This window comes from Labrus mixtus, chromosome 24, assembly GCF_963584025.1.
Source record: "Labrus mixtus chromosome 24, fLabMix1.1, whole genome shotgun sequence".
In the NCBI taxonomy this organism is placed as follows: Eukaryota; Metazoa; Chordata; class Actinopteri; order Labriformes; family Labridae; genus Labrus; species Labrus mixtus.
The window spans coordinates 11,029,701-11,056,117 of NC_083635.1; the positions used below are offsets into that span (position 1 = coordinate 11,029,701).

Consider the following 26,417-nt stretch of genomic DNA (forward strand, 5'->3'; position numbering starts at 1 on the left):
GTCGTGTAGAAACCTGCCCAGGCATCCGGGGAACACCGCAGTGTGTGTGTGTGTGTGTGTGTGTGTGTGTGTGTGTGTGTGTGTGTGTGTGTGTGTGTGTGTGTGTGTGTGTGTGTGTGTGTGTGTGTGTGTGTGTGTGTGTGTGTGTGTGTGTGTGTGTGTGTGTGTGTGTGTGTGTGTGTGTGTGTGTGTGTGTGTGTGTGTGTGTGTGTGAGCAGTTTATACTTTGAGCTGCTTTTAGATTCACAGCTTCACGTTGTGTCTTTCACATCGCCTCTTTCTTACATTTAATCCTGCAACATTTCTAAAAATCTTCTTCTTGTTCTTCTTCTTCTTGTTCTTGTTCTTCTTGTTCTTGTTCTTGTTCGTCTTCTTGTTCTTGTTCTTGTTCGTCTTCTTGTTCTTGTTCTTGTTCTTCTTGTTCTTGTTCGTCTTCTTGTTCTTCTTGTTCTTGTTCTTGTTGTTCTTGTTCTTGTTCGTCTTCTTGTTCTTGTTCTTGTTCGTCTTCTTGTTCTTGTTCTTGTTCTTGTTCTTGTTCTTCTTGTTCTTGTTCTTGTTGTTCTTGTTCTTGTTCTTCTTGTTCTTGTTGTTCTTCTTGTTCTTGTTCTTGTTCTTCTTGTTCTTGTTCTTGTTCTTGTTCTTGTTCTTCTTGTTCTTGTTGTTCTTGTTCTTCTTGTTCTTGTTCTTGTTCTTGTTCTTGTTCTTCTTGTTCTTGTTGTTCTTGTTCTTGTTCTTCTTGTTCTTGTTGTTCTTCTTGTTCTTGTTCTTGTTCTTCTTGTTCTTGTTCTTGTTCTTGTTCTTGTTCTTCTTGTTCTTGTTCTTGTTGTTCTTGTTCTTGTTCTTGTTCTTGTTCTTGTTGTTCTTGTTCTTCTTGTTCTTCTTGTTCTTGTTGTTCTTGTTCTTGTTCTTGTTCTTGTTCTTGTTGTTCTTGTTCTTCTTGTTCTTGTTGTTCTTGTTCTTGTTCTTGTTGTTCTTGTTCTTGTTCTTGTTCTTCTTGTTCTTGTTGTTCTTGTTCTTGTTCACATCCCAGGAGTATATCAGTGACATCATCAGTTTCTGTCTTCTTTGTTGTTTCTCGTCCTCGTGCAGACAACAATCATCAAGCTGGCCCCGCTCTCTTTCATGTGCCCACTGACTAAACCCTTACTCATCTTTTACCCAGAATGCTCGGCGTGCAGGTCCACTTTTTCACTGTGTGATTGCAGCAGGAGGGAACAGTACTGAAACGTGTTTATGTTTTTATGAGATGCCTCAGCTCTGTCTTGTAAAGATGTCTCTTTGTATCTCTGCCGCGATGCAAATGGAGCGTTTTGCATCCTCGTCTCGCTCAGGTGTCCCGCACAGACCGAGAGACACCGAGCGGGTTCGAACCTGAAGGTTAAACGCACGAGGCGAGCTGTCAGTCTGCAGGAGAGAGAAACACACCTTCAGAGTCGCAGGAGGAGCTGAACTCTGCATGTGAGGCTGCTGAATCTGCTTTAAAAGGCAGTTTAAAGTCAGAGATCTAAAAAGCTCTTGAAGCCTCTCTTCTGCTTAAACTTAAAGCGACTTGTGTGCAAAGTCTGAGCAGAGGTCACCGCATGGCCCAGAGACAAACAGGTGACAGTATGTCTGATGAAGCTTGTAACAGAGAGAGAAAGTAACAATCCACCCCCAAAAAAACACACATTCAACTACGCTGAATCCCAGCTCAGGCTTTCTGTCCTCTGTCTTTGTTGCATGTTTTCTACACATGGAGCTGCACAGAGGACTCAGAATAAATGACCTGAAATAAATAAAATGGCAGATTTACAAAGAAAAAGTCAGGAGAAAAAAACAGCGGGAGGATTTAGTTTAAGTCCAAAGTTTAATGAAAAGCAGCTCAGACGAGGAGATGAGTCGAGAGCTCCACGTGCTGCTCGGTGAATCGGGGGAAACCTGTAAAACATGTTGACTAATCCCTCCGCTGTGTCTTACAGGAAGTTATGTTTGTCAGAGGAAGTCAGGGCGGGAGGAAGCGCCCGGGGCGAAGTCATGGTGCAGAGAAAAAGGTGTCTGCTAACCTCTGATCCAGCCACAGCAGACGGGGCTAAAGCAGGGCTCGGATCGACCAAAAGAAAGAGCTGTTATTTAAAAACGGAGAGGACATGATGTGCTCTCAGCCTGCACACCAAAAACAGAACAAAGATAAAGCCTTGGGTTTAAATCAGACCAATAAAGATGCAGCACAAGTTGCCAGAGCGCTTTTTTAGTCCATTAAGAGTCTCGGCTAAAAGCTTCAGGATTTCTTCCCAAACAAACTCGACAGCAGCTGATTCCAATCTGCAGCTGGAGCGCAGCAGCTAATTAATGAAACGAGCCAAACGAGCCGCTCGTTGTGGTGATTTGTCGGGCGAAAACCAGCAGACGCTGGAGCAGCTGCTGCACACGACTGCGCTGCATGTAGCTGTAGATTTCCATATGTTCAACCGACACTTTGTGATTCCGATGTTTTATTGTTTCTCTGTCCCAGCAGAGAAGACGGAGGCAGTTATCAGGCGTTTGTTGAGAACTCTGAAGGACAGTTTTTGACGTCTTTACCCCAAAATCTGATCTTCTTTATCAGTTTATCAGTTTCCTTTGCAGAGTGGAAGTCTAAAAAAGGTTCTCAAATGTGGATAAAGTTAGATTTTCTGCAGAAAAGTTTGTGCACATCCGTTCAAATGACTCTGATCGTTGAGCAAATGACCATATGCATCAGTGTTAGCAGGAAGAATGACACGTTCAAGATAGATATCTGTAACTTTCTTGGAAAAAGGGCGCATGCAAAGTGATGTCGGCATCATCCAGTGACTGAATAAGTGTCTAATGTGACCACAAGATAGGACAGTTGAACATTATTCACATTACTGAGTATAGCGGCAGGAAGAGTCTGCTGAAGCTCCTCGTCGAGTGTAAATGAGCGCATGAAACGGGCCTCGATTTGCTAGTTTAGAGTCATTTTAAAAGTTAATCTCAGGATTATAACCGGCTTTGCACTCATCATATATTCTGCAGAAACGAGGCAACAATGACTCAGACAATTTGAGCCTCTTCAAGTCAAATAAATAAAGTCACATAAATATTTTCAAACACTTGCCTCTGAGTCAGACTGAAAATAAATGAGCGCGCTGGACGAACAGCATGGAAACTACAAGTGTTTGAAATGATTAATGATTCACCGATTGATTGATTTTCTGAGGAGAACACTCCAAAGCTCATTTGACCACCGTGGATGTTTCTACATTTCCCCATATCTTCTTCTACAGACTTCGGCCTCGCTGGCGTTCAAACCATGAGGATAAAGTCAGCGAGTTTCTGTCATGATCTCATTTTCCTCGGAGGAACAAGCTGCTTCCTGACTTCACTTCCTCTTTATCGACCTGAATCTGTCGCTTCGCACTCGGCTCCTCCTCCTCTCGTTCAATTATCTAAGATCTGCTGATGGACGAGTCTTTTTACACAACGTGAAGAGACGCCGTCCAAATGAGGACAGTGAGAAAGTAAAAGCACAGATTTTACGCTTAATGCTCGTACATTTTTGTCTTCTCTGTGTTGGAAAAGACCCTTGATGATAAATATAGATGAGAGTAGTTACAAAATGAGTCTCTTGTTTGAGTTATCGGTGCAGCTCTAAATTGTGGATGTTGTCGTTGCTGACGGGAAACATGAAGACATGAGGAGCGCTGCATCATCTGTAAGGTTGACAGCGTCGCCCTAAAAGCTCCCTGAGTGAGATATAAAGATACATCTCTTCATTTCAAACCTCCATTAGTAAACAGATCCTGATTGAAGGGGTCTGAGAGGATGTTTAAAGTCCATCACAAGCTGTCTGAGGTCAACACCTGGTTTTGCAATCCGTGCTCAAGTCTCTTCAAATCTGTAAATCCAGATGTGTGGAAACAGAGGTTTCTGATCTGATCTGTTTCTGCGTCACATTAGAGAGAGTGAATCCTGGGTTTGTGGAGAGTCTTTTGAAATCACAAAAAGCTTCATTAATCCTCTCATCAGGAGCGAGTTAGGATTCAGAAATGTGTGATTTTGATGTTCGGAGCAGCGTGCTGGTCTGGGACTTTCTCCTCCTCCTCCCCCCTCCGCGCTCTCGCTGCACGTCTGGAGCTGCAGCGGTTCCACGGTTTTTAATGACAGGGAAGTGAGCTTGGTTCGATCTTTAGGGTGGAAAATTACTGGCAGCCTCTCGGCCCCGCCTCCCTCCTCATGAATGAGAGTTTACATAGGCAGCCAGGCAAGTATGTGTGGCTCATTAAAGATACCAAGAGCTGCCGGAGTGCCAAAGAAGACGCAGCAGGAACTCGATCTGCTGCTCATCCCTGCACATTATATCTTCAATAAAAGCTGATTTGATATCACAGAAGAGGACGCACACACTCATAGATGTGTCTTCTTTCTGCATGACATCAAAAAGTTTTATTTCTGACATTTATGAGTCTTTGGCAACACAGGCCTGTTCCACGCTGCAGGAACTTGACTTAGAGAAAATGTAATTACTGCAGCGACTGTTTGTTGTAATTATAAATTCAAGTCTGGCTGAGAATGCAGAGACAAAGCTGCAGTGATTAGATTTATCACCAGCGGTGCAGCAGGAGTTTGACTCACTGCTAAACTAAATATCTGCAGGAAAACGTCGAGTTTAAAGTTCACTTTGATTTGCATTGCGTCTGTAAGTTAGGAACTGTAAGAAAGTTAGCAGAAATTCAAAAATCAACAATAATATTGGGCAAAAATAACAAATTATCTCCATATTTGTAATGTGTGTGACCCAACCTGGGCCCAGAGTTCATCTTTGTGCATTTAAAGAATTGCATCTTATCACAATTGAAGCTTACATCTTCAGTTTTATCTCCTGACTCGTCGTACTTCTTCATCGTGCTGCAGTTTGAGTTCATTTCAGCATCTCTTTATGTCCTCTAACTTTGGTATTTGGATCCCCTGCAGGGCAGACATCCCAGATTAAAGTGAGAGCTGAGCTGCATTAATATAATCATCAGTTTACATCGCTCGACATCTGCTGTCGTCTCCCACACTTTTTCATCTTTTCTTCTTTCCAAAGCATGGAAACTTAGAAAGCCTGTCCGAGCAGATCTCTCTTTAACCCGCCTCCCTCTCCCGCTCTGTGTTTCCCAGCTGTCTCTGCAGCCGTTTCTGGGAAGATTTTTTAATCTCTGAAATCAAAGTTGTGTAATTGATAGGGATACGAGCCGCACGTCGAGCCAAGCCTGCGTCATCGCCCCCGACTCTTTTTGTCATGTTTGTGCGTCTTTGAAAACGCCACGGCTGTGATCGGACGCCAGAGAAAAGTTTGAAAAGAGAAATCAGCGTCCCCCTGAGCAGAAAGGTGTGAAGGAGATTCACCTTCTCTTTTATCTCGACAAACTCTGAACGAAGACGCTCGTCTCCCTGTGAAAGCAGCACGCTGACTTTCACAACAGCCCGCAGTACTTTAATCTCTTTTCACTTCTCTTGTTTGACTTGGAGAGGATTGAAGGTCACATTCATCACTTCTGGTTTTCACAGTTTCTTCGTATCATCGTATCTGCACCTTTTTAGAATAATTCATCAACTGTCGGGTTTGGAAATTTGACAAAATTTGAAAAATCCATCCAAAGTGAAATCTTTAAGTGTCTCGTCTGATGAGACCCAAAGTGTTGAACTTTAAAATGCTCTGATTGCCAAGATAAAGACACAGAAAAGTAACATTAAAGGAGCTGAAAACACATTTTATTTAGCTTTAAAAAAAAAGACTAATATGATTGTTTGGCTTTAGAAATGATTGTCCAGAAGAGTTGAGGAAATCCAAACCTGCAAAACACACAGTGCAGTGTGTGTGTGTGTGTGTGTGTGTGTGTGTGTGTGTGTGTGTGACGGTTTACAGTAGGTAATCCAGCCGTAGGTGTTGGCGTGTTGCTGCAGGATCCTTCGTGCCTCTCAGAATCGGATTATCACAGTTTTTACAACGTTTAAAAATCAATATCTGGAACTAAATCAACGGACGAGATGAGATTCAATTTGAGTCACTTTGAATTCATTTTCAGTGATGTGACAATGATTTGAGTCGCTCTCAGTGTGATGATTTGACTTAAATAAACCTGAAGAAGACCCCGTCGCTCTCAGGAGGATGAAAAATGAATCAGCACTCACCGTCTCAGATCTTTAAATCAAACAAGTAAACATGAAGATTTTCGTGATGCAATTAAAAGATTTTGTTATAATCTAATAAAATAAATGAGCTCACGGTGGAAAGTTTCAAGAATTTAGAGCAAAAAAAAAAGTCTTGAGGCGGCGCAAAGGCAACTTTATTTATGAAGCACATTTCATGCACAAAGACATCATGGGAGCTTTATTGGTGACAAAACAGACATTTAAATGAGCAGGACGTGGTTAGCAGGCTGATGATGTGAAGTGATGATGAAGTGTCGTTAGAATGTGACTTTGTGCAGGTCGATCTGTGTGTTGCTGATGAAGTCCGTGTGGATGCAGCAGAAATGAGCTCATGTCTCATGTTGTCAGAGTAAATCTCTCTCTCTCTCTCTCTCTCTCTCCCTCTCTCTCTCTCTCTCTCTCTCTCTCTCTCTCCCTCTCTCTCTCTCTCTCTCTCTCTCTCTCTCTCCCTTGTTTACATACTTGAGCTCCTGCAGATGAAAGAGGAGCCGGCGCCTCCTTCCAGCTGGTTCAGACATGTCGGCAAACTGGCCTTCCTCGCCGCCGGGCCCATCCACCAAAACAATGGCTGCTGTTGTGTAATCGCTGTATACGCTCTGCAGAGGGCTGCGTTAACCCCGTCAGCTCTGCAGGAAACAGAGCACATGTTTGAAATAAACACTGACTCTGCAAAACACATGGACTGCATTTTTAGGGACTGAGGGTTACTCTGGAGGTGTGACGCTGCGGGAAAGTATCCGTGCTGACTTTCATTTTTTAAGAAGATACCTCGAGGTTAAAATGATCGAGTTACCTGGAAGATGAAAGTTCCTGAAAGTTGCAGCTCAAAAACGAGATAATTAGTCCTGATTGAGTCTTAAAAAGATATCTAAGAAGAATAGTTTTGAGGAAATCAAAGGTCAGAGTCCTTAGTAATTAGTTGCACTTTTACACATATAAGCAATAAAAATAAAAAAAAAAGATTTCTGCACTTCAACATTGATTTGAAATAGTTTCAGGTAAACATTTCCTGCAGCTCAGGATGAAAAATCCTGAAGAAGTCATCGAGCACTGGAACTCTGCAGCAGAATGGAGCAGTCAGCCACACATATAAACCCCCCACCCCCTCCGACTCGGCCCACCATGTGTTTCCTATCCAGCTTCATGTCGCAGCAGCTGACGGAGCTCGTGAACGATCAGCCTCCATGTGTGCAGCAGCCTCTCTGCAGACGTATTTTTAGCTGTGGGTGGTGTTTGCATGGAGCCAAATAAAACCTGTCGCCCTCCCCGGGCGCTGAGTGGGAGAAGGTGAGAGATTCCCGGACCCAGACGGACGGATTCGGTGTCTCATATGTAGATTTTTGGCTCATGATGGGTGCAGAGATCACACCCAATAGGCTGATCAGACCGCGAGATATCTGCTGAGTCAGAGTGTTACTTTACAGACACTGAAGCTGCTGATTGAAAGTTTAAAATAGGAACATATCTCTTTAGCAGCCGTTAATATGAGAATATGTGCAAGAAAAAAGTTTATATAGACGGGTCATTTTGTAAAATCACTAAAAAGAAGGATGATTTAGTAGTTTCATCATGAAGTCCTGAGGAGGAGGAGGAGGAGGAGGAGGAGAGGAGGTGGAGGGGGAGGAAGTGGAGGAAGAGGATGCTTTTAAACGGCCGAAAATTGAATGTCAATCTGGTTTTGCTCTTCCAGTTTGACAAATTTAAACTTTTTATAACAATGTAAGGGATACAGAATCTGCAGAAATGGTTGCGATGTGTCCTGATTATTTAATAATTCCACTAAAACGATAAAAACGGGACGTTACTGAGGGCTTTCTCGTTCTCTAAATTTTTTTTTTTTGTGATGCAAGAGGAACATTTTTATCGCCTCTGTCCACTTTGCATTCGACTGATAAAACATCTTCATTTAAACGTAATAACATGAAGTCACAGATTCATTTCACGGCAGAGATGCCGTTCTCTTGTGGTCGCTGTGACCTCGCAGGTGTTGGAGTTTGTGTGCTGCTGCTGGTGAATACTTTCTGATGTGCAGAAACGTTTTTTTTCCGCAGCGCTCCCATCTCGTCCCGAGCCAGAAAGTTGTCGTCTTGTCTTTTCTATACCACAAGTGTTTACTGACAGCGCAGCAGAGAGTCACGCTCAGCCTCGGATTTCCCCTCTCTCTCTCTCTCGCCCCCTCTCTCTCTCTCTCTCTCTCTGTGTGTTGATGTCGTCCAGAGTCTGTCGCTGCGTCGGGGGACGAGCGGCTCCCTCCGGTCCCTCTCTGGATGTTTAGGTTGGGAGAGTTCTGTGGCCAGGCGGCCTCAGAGTTTACATTGGAAGAGGCTCGTTCCCAAACACCATAAATCTATTTAGGAAAAAGAAAATGGAAGCCTGCTGTCTGTTGAGCAATAATAATTAAATAAGAGCTGGGCTTGTGTCGTGTGAGGGAAGCTGTGTGGAGTGAAGATGTCTGCAGGCGGAGAAAGTCGAACTTTGATGTTACTCTGGCAGAAAAAGGTGTCTCTGCTCTCCTGATGAAAAACTGAAGGTTCAGCGAGTTCACCTTTCTGCAAAGTTTTCCAAACTGTCACAAAGTAAATGTTTTGGTTGGTTTTCGGAGCCACAAACAAACAGAAAAATGTCCTTTTTTTTCTTCCTGGGCTTTGGCATTTACAGAAGACATACTAAAAAACACATGCAGAATGATTCCTCGCCTATAATTAGATTTAAAAAGCACAGAAGAAGAGACACTTACAGTAAATATACACAAGGAGGATCGGGACAAACCACTAACCTGTCCAGTTTTCCTCCTTTTTCATCCAAAGTTTATTTTATGTTAAAGGAAACAAACGGTCGACATGGTCAACATGATTTTGTTTACATGTGGATTGTTTGTTTTTATTTTTTAATACTGATGTGGAGGCAGATAAATGTGCGCCACACTGGAGTCCAACAAAAGTTTCCCTACAGCATCGCATCATATCTTATTTCATGGTTTTGTGTTGTAAAGTATCGAGTCATATTTCATGCATCATCTGCAGAGAAATCTTTCTTTTCCCCTTCCTCAACTTTACGGTTTTTCTGATTTTGCATGACGAAATCTGAGCGGGAAAATGTTGCAGAGAGAGAGAGACAACAAAGAAACGGCTTCATAGCTGAATATACGAGATGATTTAACAACATTTTGCAACACTGTTCAGCTCCCAATGAGCGACTTTATGACGGGAAATGTTTTGTTTTATATCGAACTCGTATTCAAGTCAAGATTCAGGACGTGAAGTTTGAGCTGACGTGTGATGATTTAACAGGAATTTCCCTCTAATGATTTCTTTTTTCTTTCTTCTCTTTCATGTTCGGGTGACCTCGTCCTTCCCCTGCGCTCACCTGACACAGGTAAGAAGAGTTTAAGTACACGTGTGTGTGTTGCCTTGGTTACAGTTGAATGAGTTCTGAATCGTTTTAGATGAAGTCAGTGAATTTCTGTCGCGTCAGTATTTGTAGCAGTGAGAACTGTTACTTTGACTTTGAGTGACATTCCTCATGTGGACGTGCAGGGACCAAACCCACCTGACCTGTTTGACTGCATTCACCTCACTCTGCGTCCTCACCTGTGCTGTTGTCATAGCAACAACATCAGTGTGCACAAAGACTGAAAACAACAACCGGCTGATTTATGATTTATTTTGAAGATGGCGTGACCTGAGCTTCAGTGTCTTTATAATCAGAGGATTTGTGGTGGAAGGAGACATTTCAGTGTGTTTCTTTGTGTGCAAAAAATGTAGAAATGTAGACTGTCTGAATGACAGGCGTGTATAGGGAACAACATTCAGAGTAACATTTCATTCAAATGATGCAGAAAAACTAAAAAAATCAGTGTTTCTATGACCGTGTTTGTCTGGACTTCTAGGGCAGCTGCTGCTGATTTGAGCGTCCTCAAACTAAAATCCTGTATCTGACTCATGTTGGTGAAACACCTGAAGAGAGTTGTAGCTGATTATCAAACATAATTGGTTTGGTGTCTCATCATCAGGGCGAGATAACATCCTGTGTGTACAGAGTTCTCAGAGTTGACTTAAGCACACATGTCTCCTGATCTCTGAGCAGATTGTCGGCATCATTATAAAAGCTTGTTTTTAATTTGTGAAACTTGTCAAAACGAACGGGAGAGGAACTGATGCTGCTGCAGGTCGTCTCAGATGTGCAGAAAGCGGCCTCTTCCTCGTTTTTTTAAATATCACAAAAGTAACACCAACGATGTGGTGGTTCATTTTTCTCCGAAGCCTCAGACATCAGATGTACTTTTCTGATATTTCCCATATCTATAATTTCATCTGTTTTCGCTCTTCAAGCTCAGTACTCGGTGTTCCTCGTAAACTGTAGTCTGCAGCTGTTTCACTCTTTTTATTTCAAACTGGGGAAAACGCTCAGATTTAATTTAGGAGATTTGCTTTTTTTTCCTGCTTCTCCAGAGTGTTTCTCTCCAGCCGTGATCAGGAGGGGAGATGATATCTAATATTTAATATAAGACAAATATTATCTTTGTGTGTGAGATATGTGTTATCTGCAGGTGTGCAGTCTGGATGTGATTGTGTGGGAGGCTTTAGGGAGCGAACAGTCTGAGTACTCGTCCAGCTCCAGCTTTCACTCTGTGCTGCTAAAGTGCCATAAACTCGTCGCTGCCGTAGTTTAGGAGGTTTCACTTGCTCGTTGTTCAAGTTAAATGTGTTCGCTAATGGATGATTCAAATATTTAAAAGTCTATTTTATCTTTACAGAAGCTGAATTATTCCAAAATGACTAAATTCATGGATTCAAACCCTTAAATGTTTTCAGTTTTCTTCCTAAACCGAGCAGAAGAAAGTTCAATCAGGTGTTTTTCTTGTGTTTTTGACTTCTTTCTAATAATTTAAATTCACTTTTTGGTCTTCAGATCATGAATAAGCTTAAGAATGACAAAAAGAAGATTCTGTGATGTGATTTTTAGACAATCTGATCTTGTCTTCCTGCTCAGGAGGCTTCACTTCCTTTGGTTCACCGTTTTCCCTCACCTATACGTAACCTACACCCAGCGTAGGTGGAAACAACGAACCATCGTTTACATTGTGTGTGTGTGTGTGTGTGTGTGTGTTTCACCACAGTGGCAGCATGGTGCTACCACTTCCACCTCGTGTCACCCGCAGCACGTGGCTTCATATTTGACGAGAAACCGTCTGTTTTCTCACCCAAACCTCTTTACACAAGTGACAATTTATTTTGACCCTTCTTTTGTTTTTAAAATCATGACCTAGGTATTGAAATGCATCTTTAAAGGTGACATATCCTCCTCCTCTTCAAACAGTCTCAGAGCTCCTCAAAACATGTGTGTGAAGTTTCTTGTTCTAAATCCACTCTGATCCTGTATTTGATCATGTCTATAAACTCCTCTATTTCAGCCCTGCTCAGAACAGGCTGTTTCTGTGTCTGTACCTTTAAATATGTAAATGAGCTGTGTCTGACCACGCCCCCTCTCTGGAAGGGCTCGGGTGTACTCGGTCTTTCTCGCTCCATGTCCTATTGTTTACGGTGAGAAGGCAGACTCAGAGGGCAGAACAAACACCTAGCTGTGGGAGTGTCACCCACCTGGGGGAGGAGCTACTGCCCTTTGTGATGTCATAAAGGGAAAATCTCCAAACAGCCTGTTTGAGCACACATTTTCTGAAAAGTGGAGCAGGCAGAAGACGGAGAGGATGGACTTTTCTCATGATTGGGGGGTTTGTAGACAGACTGGAGACACTTGTTTTAGAGGAACATGGTGAAGTGTGTTTTAGATAATATGTGACCTTTAAAAAAAGTAGAATGAGATTTGCTCGTGAGTGTGAAAGCAAATAGTTTTGACCTTAGGCGGTGTGTGTGAAACGGGAGTTTTTGCAAAGAGATCCGGTGGAGTAAAGAAAAGATTCATATCAGAGGTTTGTGTCTAAATCAGCCATTCAGGGTTTGATTTTATCAAGTGATGGAATCTTCTCAGGGTTTCACCGCCCGCCACGGAGCGCGTGTCAGGAAGCTGCTGAGGTCGGACGGGTTTTCCTTTTAGTCACTCTTCCTTTTGCTGAGTTGATGAAACAGCTCAGAACATTTCTCGTGAACGTGAAAAAAGTTCCTCTGAATGGAATGGAGTTTCTGGTGATGCTGAATCTGACGTACAGATAAACAGCTCTGACTGACTGACTGGTGGGATTACAGACTGGTTTTCTCATTTCATATGCTGTTTTTTTTATGTGCTTTACGACTTTACTGACTGCTTTTACTTTCTGATTGACCGGCTGAAGTGTTTGCTGAGTTCAGCACGGATTTACTGACTGTTTTACCTGCTAGCTAGATGGTCGCCCAGTTTTCTGACTAACTGGTTGGCTGACCTGATAACCGAGTCACAGATCCGATTGTATACTCAAGCAATGGCTCGGTAACTGGTCTACTGCCTGATTGGCTGGCTGGTTTTCTGCGCATGTCGTAAGCAGGTTGAAAAGTTTCATAATCAGCATGTTTTTTATTTGTTTTGGAGCTGCTCTTCAAAAGGGGCGATCAAGGGCGAGAGACACTGGAAACGAGTAGAAGTTATCACTCTGACATGATCAGACACACACACACACACACACGCTGCAGAAAGCACATTAGATCGAGCCAACTCCTCTGATCAAACTGATAGTGTTTCCATTTTAAACACACACACACACACACACACACACACACACACACACACACCTCTGCCAGGAACACAGCGTATCACTCGTGTTCTTAGGGTGTGTTCTCTTTACTTGTGTGTGCGTTAACTTACACGTGTTTGCACCTTAACATAATGTGTGTGTGCAAAGCTACATGTGTGCATATGTTTAAACACACACACACACACACACACACACACACACACGTCTGTATTTATGTGTGTGTTCAAGTCTGCATGCATGATATGTGTTTAAAGTGTTTGATATCTTTGTGCAGCTGCGTCTGTGTGTGTGTGTGTGTGTGTGTTGAGTGTGTATACAGTATATTTCTAAGTGTGTAAGTGTGTGTAAGTCTTATGTAAACTGCACACACACACACACACACACACACACACACACACAGTTTATAAAAGATCTCATCTGGTCAGCTCTCTCGCTCTGTTCTGTTCTAACCTTTCGTTGGGTTCTCGAGTTCTGACAGGAGTGAGACCTCTGGCCTCAACAAAATATCTTTGGAACCCTCCCGCTCCCCCCCCCCCCCCCCCCCCCCCCCCCCCACCCCGCTCTCTTGTCTAAATAAACTCTTTACACGCAACTCCATTGGCTGCCTGCCCAGCCTGTCTGCTGCTGGGAGCGCCTGTCAGTCACCGCTCAGGGTAACAACCAGACCGCCAGGCCGGCCCAGGGCTCGCCAGGAAATAAATGGCTGCTTCGCTGACTGACTGGTTCTCTTACTGACTGGTCTACTGCTCTAGTCTCTGATTGGTTTAGTGACTCAGTAACTGTTTTAAAGACTGGCTTACTGGCTGGTTTACTGGTTACTCTCTGAATAACTCACAGACTGGTTTACTGACTGGCTGACTAGTTAACTATCTGGTTTACTGACCTGTTTACTGACCCGTTTACTGGGCAATAAGTTACTGACTGGTTTTCTGGGCAATAACTTACTGACCGGTTTACTGACTGATTTACTGACTGGTTTTCTGGGCAATAAGTTACTGACTGGTTTACTGACCGGTTTACTGGGCAATAAGTTACTGACCGGTTTACTGACTGCTTTAATGACCAGTTTACTGACTGGTTTGCTGACTGGTTAAATGGGTAAATATCAGGAGTTTTTCAGGAGTTTGTGAAAGCACTATAAGTTACTGACTGTTTACTGACTGAGTTTGCAGTTTTCTGACTTGCATGTTTGATCTCTGACTGACTGGTTTACCGACTAACTCCATAATGAGCAACTGGTTCACTGACGGCTTCATTTACAAGCTTAATTTCTAACTGGTTTGCTGTACTGGTTCCTGACCGGCTGCATAGTTTTCTGACTGTTTCACCGCTTCACTTACTGACTGGTAAGAAAAACATGAATAAAATCTGACTTCACATATTTTCTGAATGACTCGTGTTTTTGGAGCGAACTGACATGTTGAGAATCTTTGACAGAACCTGCTTTAGATTTTAGTGGATTTTTGATCTTTAAAAGTGGAAACTAAAACAGATCAGAAAGTGTGACACATCGTCAAAAACAAATCATGACCGAGGCATCCAAATTAAACTTTTATTGCTCAAACTTTCCGTACCTTCACACCGACCAGATTCCATTCAAAATTAGTTTAATTTAGAAAAAAAAACTCCACACAGGATCAGAGACGAACTACTAATCTTTTCAAGTCGCTGGAACAATGAGTCTAAAGGCTTTACTGGATTAGAATTACAGCTGCCATCTGCAATAATAACAAATACTGAACCTCCTCCAGCCACACTTGAAGTTGTCACCATGTTTTTGCATCAAGACAAATTGCTGCAGTGAGAAGCACATGAAGTGGGAGGGGTTGAGATTATTATTTCTGGCAAGTTCTTGGCAGTTTCTGGTGGATTTGGCAGGAGGTTTGGCGTGGAGAAAGAGCGTGGTTATGATAGGAAAAGAGGAAATATCACGCAGCGCTGCCGTTCATTTAGAGGTCATCACGCGTCTTAAATTGATGGATTTTTAAACCAGGTTTGGTGCAGACGGACGGTTTACAAAATTCACCTTTACTTCTACTTTCATGCTTGATTGCGCAGTAGTTGAAAAGTAAGGAGTGTGTGTGTGTGTGTGTGTGTGTGTGTGTGTGTGTGTGTGTGTGTGTGTGTGTGTGTGTGTGTGTGTGTGTGTGTGTGTGTGTGTGTGTGTGTGTGTGTGTGTGTGTGTGTGTGTGTGTGTGTGTGTGTGTGTGTGTGTGTGTGTGTGTGTGTGTGTGTGTGTGTGTGTGGTTGTTTGTGTGTGTTTCCTGTTCTGAATGGGATCGAGGCACGAAAACTGATAAGAGAACCGGAGCTACATTATTCTTCAAAATCCATTACAGATAGCCGGCTGTTGCTCTTTTCTCCTCCTCCTCCTCCTCCTCCTCCTCCTCCTCCTCCTCACCCCTTCCGCCTTCTCTTCCTTCTCCTCTCTTTCCTCCCAACTCCTGCTTCATACCTCCCTCCTTTACTCAAATATCTCCGCTTAACCTCCATTAACCTCCTTTGTGTTTCCATCTTTGTCCTCACCTCCTCCCTCATCCCTCCTCACCTCCTCACCTCCTCCCTCCTCCCTCCTCCCTCCTCACCTCCTCCCTCTCTCGTCCTCTTACTCCAATTTATTTCCTCCCTCATTTACCAGAAACTCCCCCGTTTACCTTGCTTTACCTTTTTTCTGCTTCCATTTCCTCCTGCCTCTTTCTCTCTACTTTACCCTCCTCTCACCCCCTCCTCCCCTTCCTCTCTCCCCTTCCTCTCTCCCCCCCTCTCTCCCCTCTCATCAGTATCTCCTGTATAATAACATTTAGCAGTTCCAAATTGGAGAACATGTAATCATGCAAGCTGTTCAAATGCCAGTAAAGTCATATCAGACGCTTTGGCAGCCCTCACTATGGGGTGTATGTGTGTGTGTGTGTGTGTGCGCACTCTCACACTCACACAAAACACACACACACACACACACACACACAATAATCATACTAAATGTTTTCCCTCTCTCTCTCCTCTTTTCCTCCGCCGGCCTCCTTCCTCTCCTTTCTCGGCTCAGGATGTCGGGGATTGAAAGTTTGCACGCAAAGCTAAATGTGTGTGTGTGTGTACTCGTGTTTGTGTGTGTGTGTGTTTTATAGATATATGAGTGTGTGTGTGTGTGTGTGTGTGTGTGTGTGTGTGTGTGTCAGCAGCAACTAGAGCAAATTAGCCGTATTTCCCTCAGTTGTTGCAGCGAACATCAGATGTTTTCTTTCTTTCTTTCTTTCCTTCCTGTGTTCTTTTACCGCTCTGGGTGTGGATCAACTTCTTGACCTTCTTCTTTTTCGGCTCTCTGAATGTAAACACTTCCTTAAAACGTGTCGCCAATCTCATCTGAACTGCTTTTACCTAATTTAACTTCACTGCTCGTTGTTGCTTTTCAGCAGCACTCATCATGAGGCAGTTTGTCGTTCCTATAGAAGTTAAGAATGAAGTTGCAAAGGCTTGGTTTTAACACCAACACTCATTTAAAAACAGCGTTAAGACTGTTTTTTCTTTTTTATCGAGTGTAGCATCCTGTCAAAGTAACACAACTGTTTCCATGCACTGATGCATGCATGTGGATGTTTGTGTTTCTGGCAGCTTGAACTGCTTTTGTGTGAAACAACCAGACTCTCATAAAAACCCTGTTGCCTTTCCTGCACATATTTTGCAGCATGTTAACAGTGACAGCTGCTGGTTTGCGTCCTCTTTTTTTTTTAATGCGTTTCTGCAGAGTTTGCAGCAGTGTCTTGATCGTCCAAAGCTCCACAGGTTCAGTGAAAAAAGAAAAGTTCTTCATGTGACTTTGTAGCTTTCATCTCTCTGGATTAAGTCAGACTCGAGTTTTCAGAGACGCTGAGTGATGAACTTCTCCTCAGAATGAACTCTCAGTGTGTTTGAGATTAACTCCTGAATTTGCCCTTCATCGAATGAGTGATTGGTATGATCTCAGACTCAGTGTGTGTGTGTGTGTGTGTGTGTGTGTGTGTGTGTGTGTGTGTGTGTGAGGGTGTGGTGGGTCGTGTGCAGTATCAGCGGAGGCACCCGAGGGTGACCTGCTGTTCAGACGGAGGAATGTAAACGTTGAGACGTCTCCGATAGACTCGGCCTTATCGTAGCATGCCGGGGGTCGGAGGTCAGGGATGTGGTTGGACGAGCAGGTTCAGGGCTGGAGCAGTGTGTGTGTGTGTGTGTGTGTGTGTGTGTGTGTGTGTGTGTGTGTGTGTGTCTGTGTGTGTGTGTCTGTGTGTGTGTGTGTTCGGAGTGTGAACTCTCACAGCCTGTGCTTGAATCTGTGTTGGAGTGATCATCTTCAGGCTGCTGAGGACTGAAGTTGAACCGGTCGTATTTAACATATATTAAGCTAACAGTGTGTAATCATCCTTCCACTCATTGTTGGGACGTTGGTTGTTTATCATTTTCTCCGCGTTGCTATTTGGGCGCGGCCATCAGGGAAATAGTTGCGGTTATCAAAGTTAAGACTTTTAACCACAGAGCAGGAAGTCGCAGCAACAACGACCGTTGGAGGAGAGAGAGAGAGAGAGAGAGAGACAGAGAGAGAGAGAGAGAGAGAGAGAGAGAGAGAGAGAGAGAGAGAGAGAGAGAGAGAGAGAGAGAGAGAGAGAGAGAGAGAGAGAGAGAGAGAGAGAGAGAGAGAGAGAGAGAGAGAGAGAGAGAGAGAGAGAGAGAGAGAGAGAGAGAGAGAGAGAGAGAGAGATGCAGGTGCAGGAAGAGAAGTGAACATTACTGTCACTTCAACTATAAAAGAACCTGAAGAGTGACAGGTGTTGTGATAAACTGAACTGGAAGTTGTTTGTTTAGTCTATTATTCTATCTTCATTCTTAAAGGAAGTCAGAGAATTTACAAAACATGTCACATGTTTTGGTTTGTCCACAACCCCAATACCTTCAGTTTTCTGTCATAGAGGAGGAGATAAAGGATTGATGTCACCAGCATCAGGTCATAACTTCATTTAAAAAATGTATATAAGGAGAATAAAGTGGTCATTTTAGACTGTGTGTTACTTTAAAGGGTTATATGAGAATACTTCACAGCTGTGGCTCAGTGGTAGAGTTAGTTGTCTGTCAACCAGAAGGTCGGGGGTTCAATCCCAAGCTCCTGTAGCCACATGTCCGATGTGTCCTCGGGCAATTTTTTAAAATACTTTGGCTGCAAAGTTGCAAAAAAAAGAGAGAGAGCTTAAAAAGAGTGCAGCAGGGGCCTAGTGGTGAGTGTGTGCCACAAGTACAGAGGCTTTAGTTCTCCAAGCGGGCGGTTTGAATCCGGCCTGTGGCTCATTCCCCACTCTCTCTCTCTCTCCCTGATTTCTGACTCTCTCCACTGTCCTGTCTCTAAATAGACTTCACATGGGTTGATTATTGATGCCTGAAATATATATTAATAGTTTCTGCTTCATAAACAATAAATCATAAAATTCCTTTAACTTGAGAAAATAATAAAAACTCCCCAACAACTTGCAGAAAGTTTGCTACTTTCCTTTCACACCCTTCTGAGGTTTATTTATCTGTAGAAATATCTGCATGTGTGTTTTCATTTCTGCATGCCTGGGGGAAATGTTGCCGATAACTTGTTATAGCACCCCCTAGTGGACAGACAAACTCAGCTGGTGTTGCAGATTCATGTACATGTGGTCATACTCTGTGTGCAGCAAAATGTCCCTGATCAAAGCGACAGTAACACAACAGGAAACGACACACATGAGTACAGATGATACGAGTTAGAGAGACACAGAGAGAGAGGATTTAAAGGCAGAGAGTCAAAGAAGAAGAAACACAGATCTGAAACACGGCTCGATTTCAAAACAAGGCACGACCTCTTTTCTGTAAAACATAAAAATAAAAAAAGCCCTCGCTGCTCGTGTCCAAACCTGCAGAGAAAGGATCAGAGAGCGAGAGAGAGAGAGAGAGAGCGAGTCGGTGATGCTGATCTCCTGTCACCCCTCCTCCCCCGCCTCCCTCCTCCCTCCCTCCCTCCCTCCATCCTGCAGTCCAAAGGGATGAAGAACAATGACTCCATTCAGCTCTTGGGTTTCAAAGTCGACAGAAACCGCAAAGTGCTAGAGAGCGGGTGTTTGGAGACGGAGGGATGAGGGGGGATGTGAGGGGAGGGAGTCATGGGTGAGGCGAGGGGAGGGAGGCGTGTTTGCAAAATATGATAGAAAAGAGAAATAGGGAGTCAGTGGGGCTAGAATGATTTCATGTTCGGTGGTGGGTTTGAAGACGGGGTCAACAAGTGCAAAGGGTGGGGCTTTCTGCCGTCCAGAAAAAATATGGTTCCTCTGAGTTTCTTTTGTTGAGAAATTATCTGAAGGATGTTTTTTTGGGGGTCTGGAATTAAAAAATATTACCATAATCGAATTCTTAGCAAAGTCCTTCCTTAGTTTCTTTGGAATCTTTAGTTCTGAGACTTTAAAATGTTTGAAAGTTGTGAAAAAGTCCTTCAATATTTCCCCTAAAAATGAGTCCAGTCAGACTTAGTTACAGAGAGTCGGCAGCATGTTGCAGCAGCTCCGACTCACTTGATTTTTATTTTGTATTACCTACTTCTATTGTCTTCATGCTGCTGCAATGCCTGAATTTCTCCTCTGGATTATCTTATCTTTCTTAATCACTTGTGTGGTCAAGATTACACATGAAGATATTTCAACTTCAATCAAAGATGTTGAAGAAAAGCAGCAAATATTTCTGTTGAAACTAGGGATTTATTTTTGACATTTTTTGATTTAAGGTTATGATTAAGTGTGTGAAGTTTTTTGATTGGTGGAAAAGGAATCTCTGTCGACTTAAATGAAGTCAGCTTTAGTTTAGAAGTACGAAAACACTCCAAAAATAAATCAGGAACATCTCTCAAATAACTTTAACAATTAGTTTAACTTACTAGTAATTCTGGTTTTGACTAGCGAGGGTGATGACGTTTGTTTAGTTGTTTATTTGTGTCATAATCAGGCAGGATAATTGGTTGATAAATGGTTAATATTGCTGCGAAAGGCTTCTTAGTCCAGGAGGATGTTGTAGCTTGGCTTATTTTCTATTGGTGGTCAACTTTCTTTGTCTTCTTGTTTTTACTTTATTTGGTTAAAACAAGACATTGCAAGAAGCGGATCTCTAAACAAAAGTTGTTTAAATACCAATGTTAGTGCAGCAGTTCTGCAGTAGAGCCCTTTTAGCTCCTTTATAGCCCTATAAAGTTACTGTTAAACCATCTGAGCAACATGCATGTTCAACATACAAACATACCACACCACCAGCTTTGTTGGAGCTTTTTCTGATTAGTGTGAAGCGCCTTCAAGAAGCTGGGAAGTGTTTAAAAACTCCTGGAGGAGGTGGAGGGGGGGGGGGGGGTTCTGGTGGTTTCTCCTGTTTTATGAGGGTTGTGGAGGTTTGGTAGGAGTCAGCTGTTCCTCGTTAAATTCAGCGTTTAAGGGGTAAAAGAGTGAATGAAGTGGGTTTCTAACCACGTCAGAAACAGAACTGGGAGTTCCCCAGGGCACCTACGTGGGTCCTCTCACATTTGATTTTTTTCCCTTATTTCTTCTTTTATGATAGTTTCTCCTTCATTCAACCACTTTTATCCTCTTGTTTTGTCCTTTTTTAAACAATCCCCCTTGTTAAATTCCTGCTCTGTCATTTTCCCTCGCTTCTTATTTTATCACTTTCCCACTTTATCTATTTATACCTCACATTCTTTCATTTCTTCCTCCTCTTTAAGTCTATCTCCCGTCTCACCCAGTTCTTCATGGTACTAAAATAGCTCATTGTTGCTGCACTGAGACGCTGAACCACTAAACCAGATCGCCTCCAGCTATGAGTGTGTAAGAGGCTTGAACATGCCCGTACAGACCCCCCCTATACACACACACACACACACACACACACACAACAAAACCACACAGTGAAACTCAAGACAAAGACGTCCACTCTTAAAAAATTCTTGACTTTTATGTCTTTTCTTAATATTTGTTAACAACCCACACACACCACATATTGTTTGTGTTATCTTTATGGACAGCTGTTCCACATTTGAACTTTGAATTTAGCTGTTTAAAATGTGAAAAAAGTTTCTAATTTAGGCCACAAATAATACAAGTTTCATCCTGTCCAGTTTCTGTTTGAACTGCAGAGCTTTTTCTTATCGTGAATACTGTTGTTGTTTTTGGTTGGATGTTCTTGTGTGTGAGAGATTATTTATGTAGGATGATTCTTTGTAAGCGTCGTTTCATTCCTAAACTTTGAGGAAATGTTTGTGCGAGGTCAGGTTACAGAGAAGATGTCAAACCAGGTGTCAGGAGGTTGAGATTCTGCAGGTTTTTGTTTCCAACACACCAGGTGCTTTCACTGCCAAACACAACATGAGAGGAGGAACTTCCCGGTCGGAGTTTCTTAAAAGAAACTCGCTTGAAAAACCCAAATAAACACCATAATGGATGGAATTTGTCAAACTTCACTTTAAGACAATTTGGATGTTTTCACTGTGCATTCATTTATTTCAGTAGAAAAGAATGCATCATAAACCTTCATTAGATCCTGAATTCTCGTTAGTTCAGCAACTTTAGGGCTGCAAGTAATGTTCAGGAGCAGCTGCTGTTGCAAGGGAACCCTCTCTATTTAAAATTAAGATATCCCTCTTTTAAATGGAGAGGGTTCCCTTGCAATAAGTAAGATATCCCGCTTATATTCATAGTTAGATATTTATGAAAGTGAGGATTTGGAGCAGAAAGTTTGAAAGAGGACGCTCATTTGTGTGTACACCAAAACATCATTAAATCACAAGATATAAAAATGTCAAGCCAAATATCTGCTTGTTTCAGCTGCTCATACGTGATTTGCTTTCCTTAATCATAAATGTGAGTAAGAAGAAGAGTATTTGGTTTGTAAAGTGATTTATGAACACATGAGAGGATTGTTAGGAGTCACTACTATCGTGTTTTTTGACTCAAAAATTCATAAACTAGTCAGGGAAACAATCTGATGAAGAATCTCATCGACACAAGTTGGCATTTTTCTTGATTTATGAATATGTTGGTATCTTTATGTAACGGTCCACTCCACGCAGGAAGACTTTGATAGCTCTTCTGTCCTGAGTTTTGGAGGTATGATGTGAAGCAGGGCGTCGCTGGGAACGACCACATGTGCTCAGCTAATATTTCCTGGGTAATAAACACTTACGCATGCACCGTAATATAGCTGCAGACCTGCATGACAAAAAGAGGGATCAGTATTTACATTCATCGACCATTGGAGACATGAAATAGCTTGGCACTGTTGATTCTAGCTGTAAACCATGTCATTAGCAGCGTGCAGAGTGTAAAGTGGGAGCAGTGAAACATTTTGCATGGCACAGGTGGAAACAGGAAGGAGCCAGGAAGCAGGAGAAATGGATACACAATTACTCAGGAAAGAAGAAATGGAGAGAAATATCAAAAGGTTCAGTATGAAAGCACATAATCGGTATCAATTTGTGCCAGTTTATTCAACAATGCACCTTTTTTTTTTTAGCATAGCTCCACCTCCATGTTTTCTCTCACCTCTATCATCCCCTCTGTGTTGTTGTTTTTTTATTTGGCCCCCGGTGGAGGCAGACGGTTCAGCACGAGCTCCGGGTTCACGTCAGGTTTGGAGGTTACGCTCAGGTTGTGTGGAGGATGGTGTTAGAGCGCTCATAAAGACGGGGATTGTTTGGTTCCAGTAAGAGCAGCGTCTGAAAAGCTTCTTCGTATCTGTGCAGAGTTTTCAAACGCTTTCAAAGTGAACTTGTGACCCAAAACAAATCTCGTTTCACTGCAGATTTTTGAAGCAGAAAATGTTGAACTTTTTGATACTCGAGAAGCAACAAAAAGATCTGTGATGGACTCTGTGAGGCGTTCAGGGACACTTACAATGTCTGAATAAACGCTCTGGCTCTCTGACCTCTGACCTCTCAGACCTCAGATTGGTTTAAGTCTACTCTTTAAATGATGTAATAAGTGAGACACCTCTCCTATTTCATGTCTAAACTTTATTCAAAGAAGTGGAGGATTCAACATTTGAAAACCTCTTCAGATCACCACATTCACTTTTAGAAATGTCTTCAAAGGCGACTGGAAAAACCCTCAATATTCTGTATTTCACATCTCTCCACTAACTGCCAGCTTCATGGTCTTATTCTGCAGACTTTATTTTCTCTTTTCTGTCTTTGCAGAGCCTCTTTAATCTGCTTCCACCCCACATGCATGGCATCTTTCCTTTCACAACAAACTCAGCTATAGTTCTTCTGGCTTTTCATTTTGGAAAGCGAAGCTGCAGGAAACCAAAATACAAGAAATGTGACGCAGACGCTACAAGTCAGTAGTTTCAGTTCCTCAGAATGAATTGAAGAGGTTTCACGGTTATAGTTTTTTGTGTTATAGAGAGCAGAAATATGTCAACGATAGAACTTAAATACATTTGATTTCACTCTTGGTTGTCACTTAAAGTCTCATAATAAACATGAATAATTCATTAATGAGGTTAATGTCTACAGACACATCAGCAGCACGTTTCTTTGCTCTGCATGATGTACAAATAAAGTTTATGATATAAAGTGCAACAGAAGAAAAAACAAATCCAAAAGTCAAACATCAATTTTTCAGAATGAACTTCCTTTATGTTTATTTTAAGTCAACAGAATCGAAGCAAAAATGTGCCAAACATTTCTACCGTTTTGTTCAGAAGACTTTTTAAATTATGTTTCAGAGCAGAACTTGATCCTGTCACATATAATCAGTCTAAAAAATGCTCTCTATAACTTCTCTGCGGAGTTATAACTTATAATCAGAAAATCAAAATTACACATGAAATGTAGTTTTATGATCGTTGGAGGAGACGTCGAGCGTTTCCATCAAACCTCTCTGCAAACGTTATTAGACAAAAACCAGCTCGATCCGGATCGATGCGAGTCTCCCCGCCAGCGTCTGAGGCCTCGCCGAACCACTTCACACGAGCTGGTCTTCCAAGATGGCCGCCTCCCCCGCTGAGCGTTCGGTCCACGGGGGGAAATTGTCGAAGCCAACGGGTAATTTTGTGGCTCTGCCTGTTCCCCTCGTTTGGCCCCGAGTTTTTTTTTTTCTTTTTTTCTGGGCTGAGCGTTTGTGTGAGTGTGTGTGTGTGTGTGTGTGTGTGTGTGTGTGTGTGAGTGTGTGTGTGTGTGTGTGTGAGTGAGAGAGTGTGTGTGTGTGTGTGTGTGTGTAAGGGTCAGACTACTCTTTAAAGCGTTGAGTTTCAAACCCGGAGCTTGACCTGGTCTAACGCTGAGCCAGTACTCTGAATCAGCAGCTTGGTGTCTGAATCCTCTTCTCATGAACTTCATTGGTTTATTTGTGATCCACAAATTGGTGAAAACATCCATAAAAAGTCCCTCAATCTCACATTTACACACTCGGATATCTTTTTTGCCCCCTTAATGAAGTGTTTCCAGTTGTCATGCTCATGTTTGACGAGTGAGAACTGACGATATCGTTGCAGCATTTCGATGTGAGGCCTTTTTGGATCCTCCACCAGTCCGTCCATCATCATTTCTAAACTGGTTTCCTGGTTTCAGAATCCACCTGCTTCCTCCGGGAGAGGATATTTAAAGTTATCAGAGTCTGTTATTTTTATTTTTTTGTAACTTGGATAAGAAACGACCCGATAATGACCAGAAGAGGAAGAAGGAGGACGAGTTGAGAGTGACGAGTGTTGAAAGAGGACAGGAAACATCAGGCCGCTCCACCCTGATAAAAAACATGAAAACACACATGTTGTGTTCCTCTTTCTGTTTTTCTCACTTCATTAAACTGGAGGATTCTGTAAACACAATCAGCTGTTTGTACGTAGCCCAGTCCTGACCTCCGATATGGAAACTCTGTCAACTATGTTGGAAACTCTGTGCAGAGATGAAAGAGAGAGAGAAAAGTAAAAGTAGTGTGAGTGAATTTGACATGCCGTGTCCTCATTAGAGGTCAGAAAGACAAAACAACTTTAATAAAGTAAAGAAGGACTCATCTGGTGAATTTTCCACATTTTATTTCTTCATGGGTTTTGCAGGTTTTATTCTGTCTTCTGTGCATGAAGATTGCAGGCTTTCTTTCTTCTTCTGTGGATATAAAGCTGATTTAAAAAAAAACCCACTAAAGGATTCTCTTCTTTCTTCTCCTCCAGCCACGATGAAGAAAGGTCAGAACGGCTTGAGCTGGACCAGCGAGCGCAGTTTGATGTTTGGAGGAAACGTCCAGAACGCGCTGCCTTCTTCATCCACGACCTCCACCGCCGTCTCCACCAACTCCTCCTCCTCCGCCTCGTCACAGATGACCTCCATCGACGGCGTCGGCTTCTCCGAGGGAGACCTGCTGCTTCAGGTAACGCCTCGGACTCGTTTGTTTGACAACAAGAGGCACGAGAAGCTGAGAATGACGTTTATTGATTGATTTATTTTAGGCGCTGAACGGCTTCGTGTTGGTGGTGACGGCTGAAGGCTACATCTTCTACACGTCTCCAACCATCCACGACTTCCTCGGCTTCCACCAGGTAAATCAGAATCCTCCCGCAGTGACACGTCCTGTCCTGCAGAAGCTTTCAAACCTCAGGAGAGCGTTTCTGCACAGAAGCTGTTCTCTTACTTCACATGGAAATCAGACACTTTGTGGACAATTTATAACACATTTCAGAGCGATTCAACAGCTGAATCACACACACACACACACACACACACACACACACACACACGGGTCAGAGGGTGAACCACATGTGAGTCATGTGACTGTGTGTGTGTGTGTGTGTTCGTGTGTGTGTTTGTGTTTGTGTGCATGAGAACTTAACCGCTTTGTTGTCTGTGAACTCTTGACTCGTAAACACATCCGTTTGAACAGAGGTCAAAGATGTCTGCTGCAGTCAGGGGGGAGAAAATAAAACGTAGCCTCGGGACAGTGCACGCGATAAACAACACACACACACACACACACACACACACACACACATATTTATGTACACACTGAGCTTTTCCACTGCACAGTCTGAAGTCAGGATGCTAATCAGGGCAGGAAACGTTTGGTTCTGGGGGCTGATGGAGCTGAAATCCACCAGCTGCTTTGGCTATTTAACATCACTAAAAACTTTATTTAAAGCCTCTTTATGAACAGTAACAGAGCAGATATAAAAAGAGAAAGCAAAGATAGTGAAGCACGTTAAAAAGATTCTGATTTGACGGAACATAAAAATGACACTTGAAGGTGCAGAGAGTTGACTTTCTCTCATTTCCAACCTCTGACGCTCTTAATTCCTGACTTTAGGGTGTCTTTGAACTCCACAACGCCTTGGGAGCAGTTTGCGCCCATGTTTCAGCGCCGTCGACAAAGGAGGGTTTTGTGTCGGGTTTGTTTGCTGACGGTTGAGGTGTGGTTCACTCAGCACCTCCGTTCCTCAGCACAACAGCCTCTCTGTGTTTCCAGCACCGACTCGGTGCCATTCATCCAGCCCGGAGCATTGTTCACCACCTGTGTGTGTGTGTGTGTGTGTGTGTGTGTGTGTGTGTGTG

At 42.9% G+C, this 26,417-nt stretch overlaps 1 protein-coding gene across 1 annotated transcript in view; it reads left to right on the forward strand.

Annotated features, from left to right (window-relative positions):
- ahr2 (aryl hydrocarbon receptor 2) overlaps positions 1–26,417 on the forward strand; it is a 53,324-nt gene that overhangs the window by 17,097 nt on the left and 9,810 nt on the right. Inside the window, exons 3-4 of the mRNA XM_061032855.1 lie at positions 25,046–25,242; positions 25,322–25,411. Of these exons, the coding sequence (XP_060888838.1) occupies positions 25,046–25,242; positions 25,322–25,411 (287 nt within the window). The remainder of the gene's footprint in view (positions 1–25,045; positions 25,243–25,321; positions 25,412–26,417) is intronic.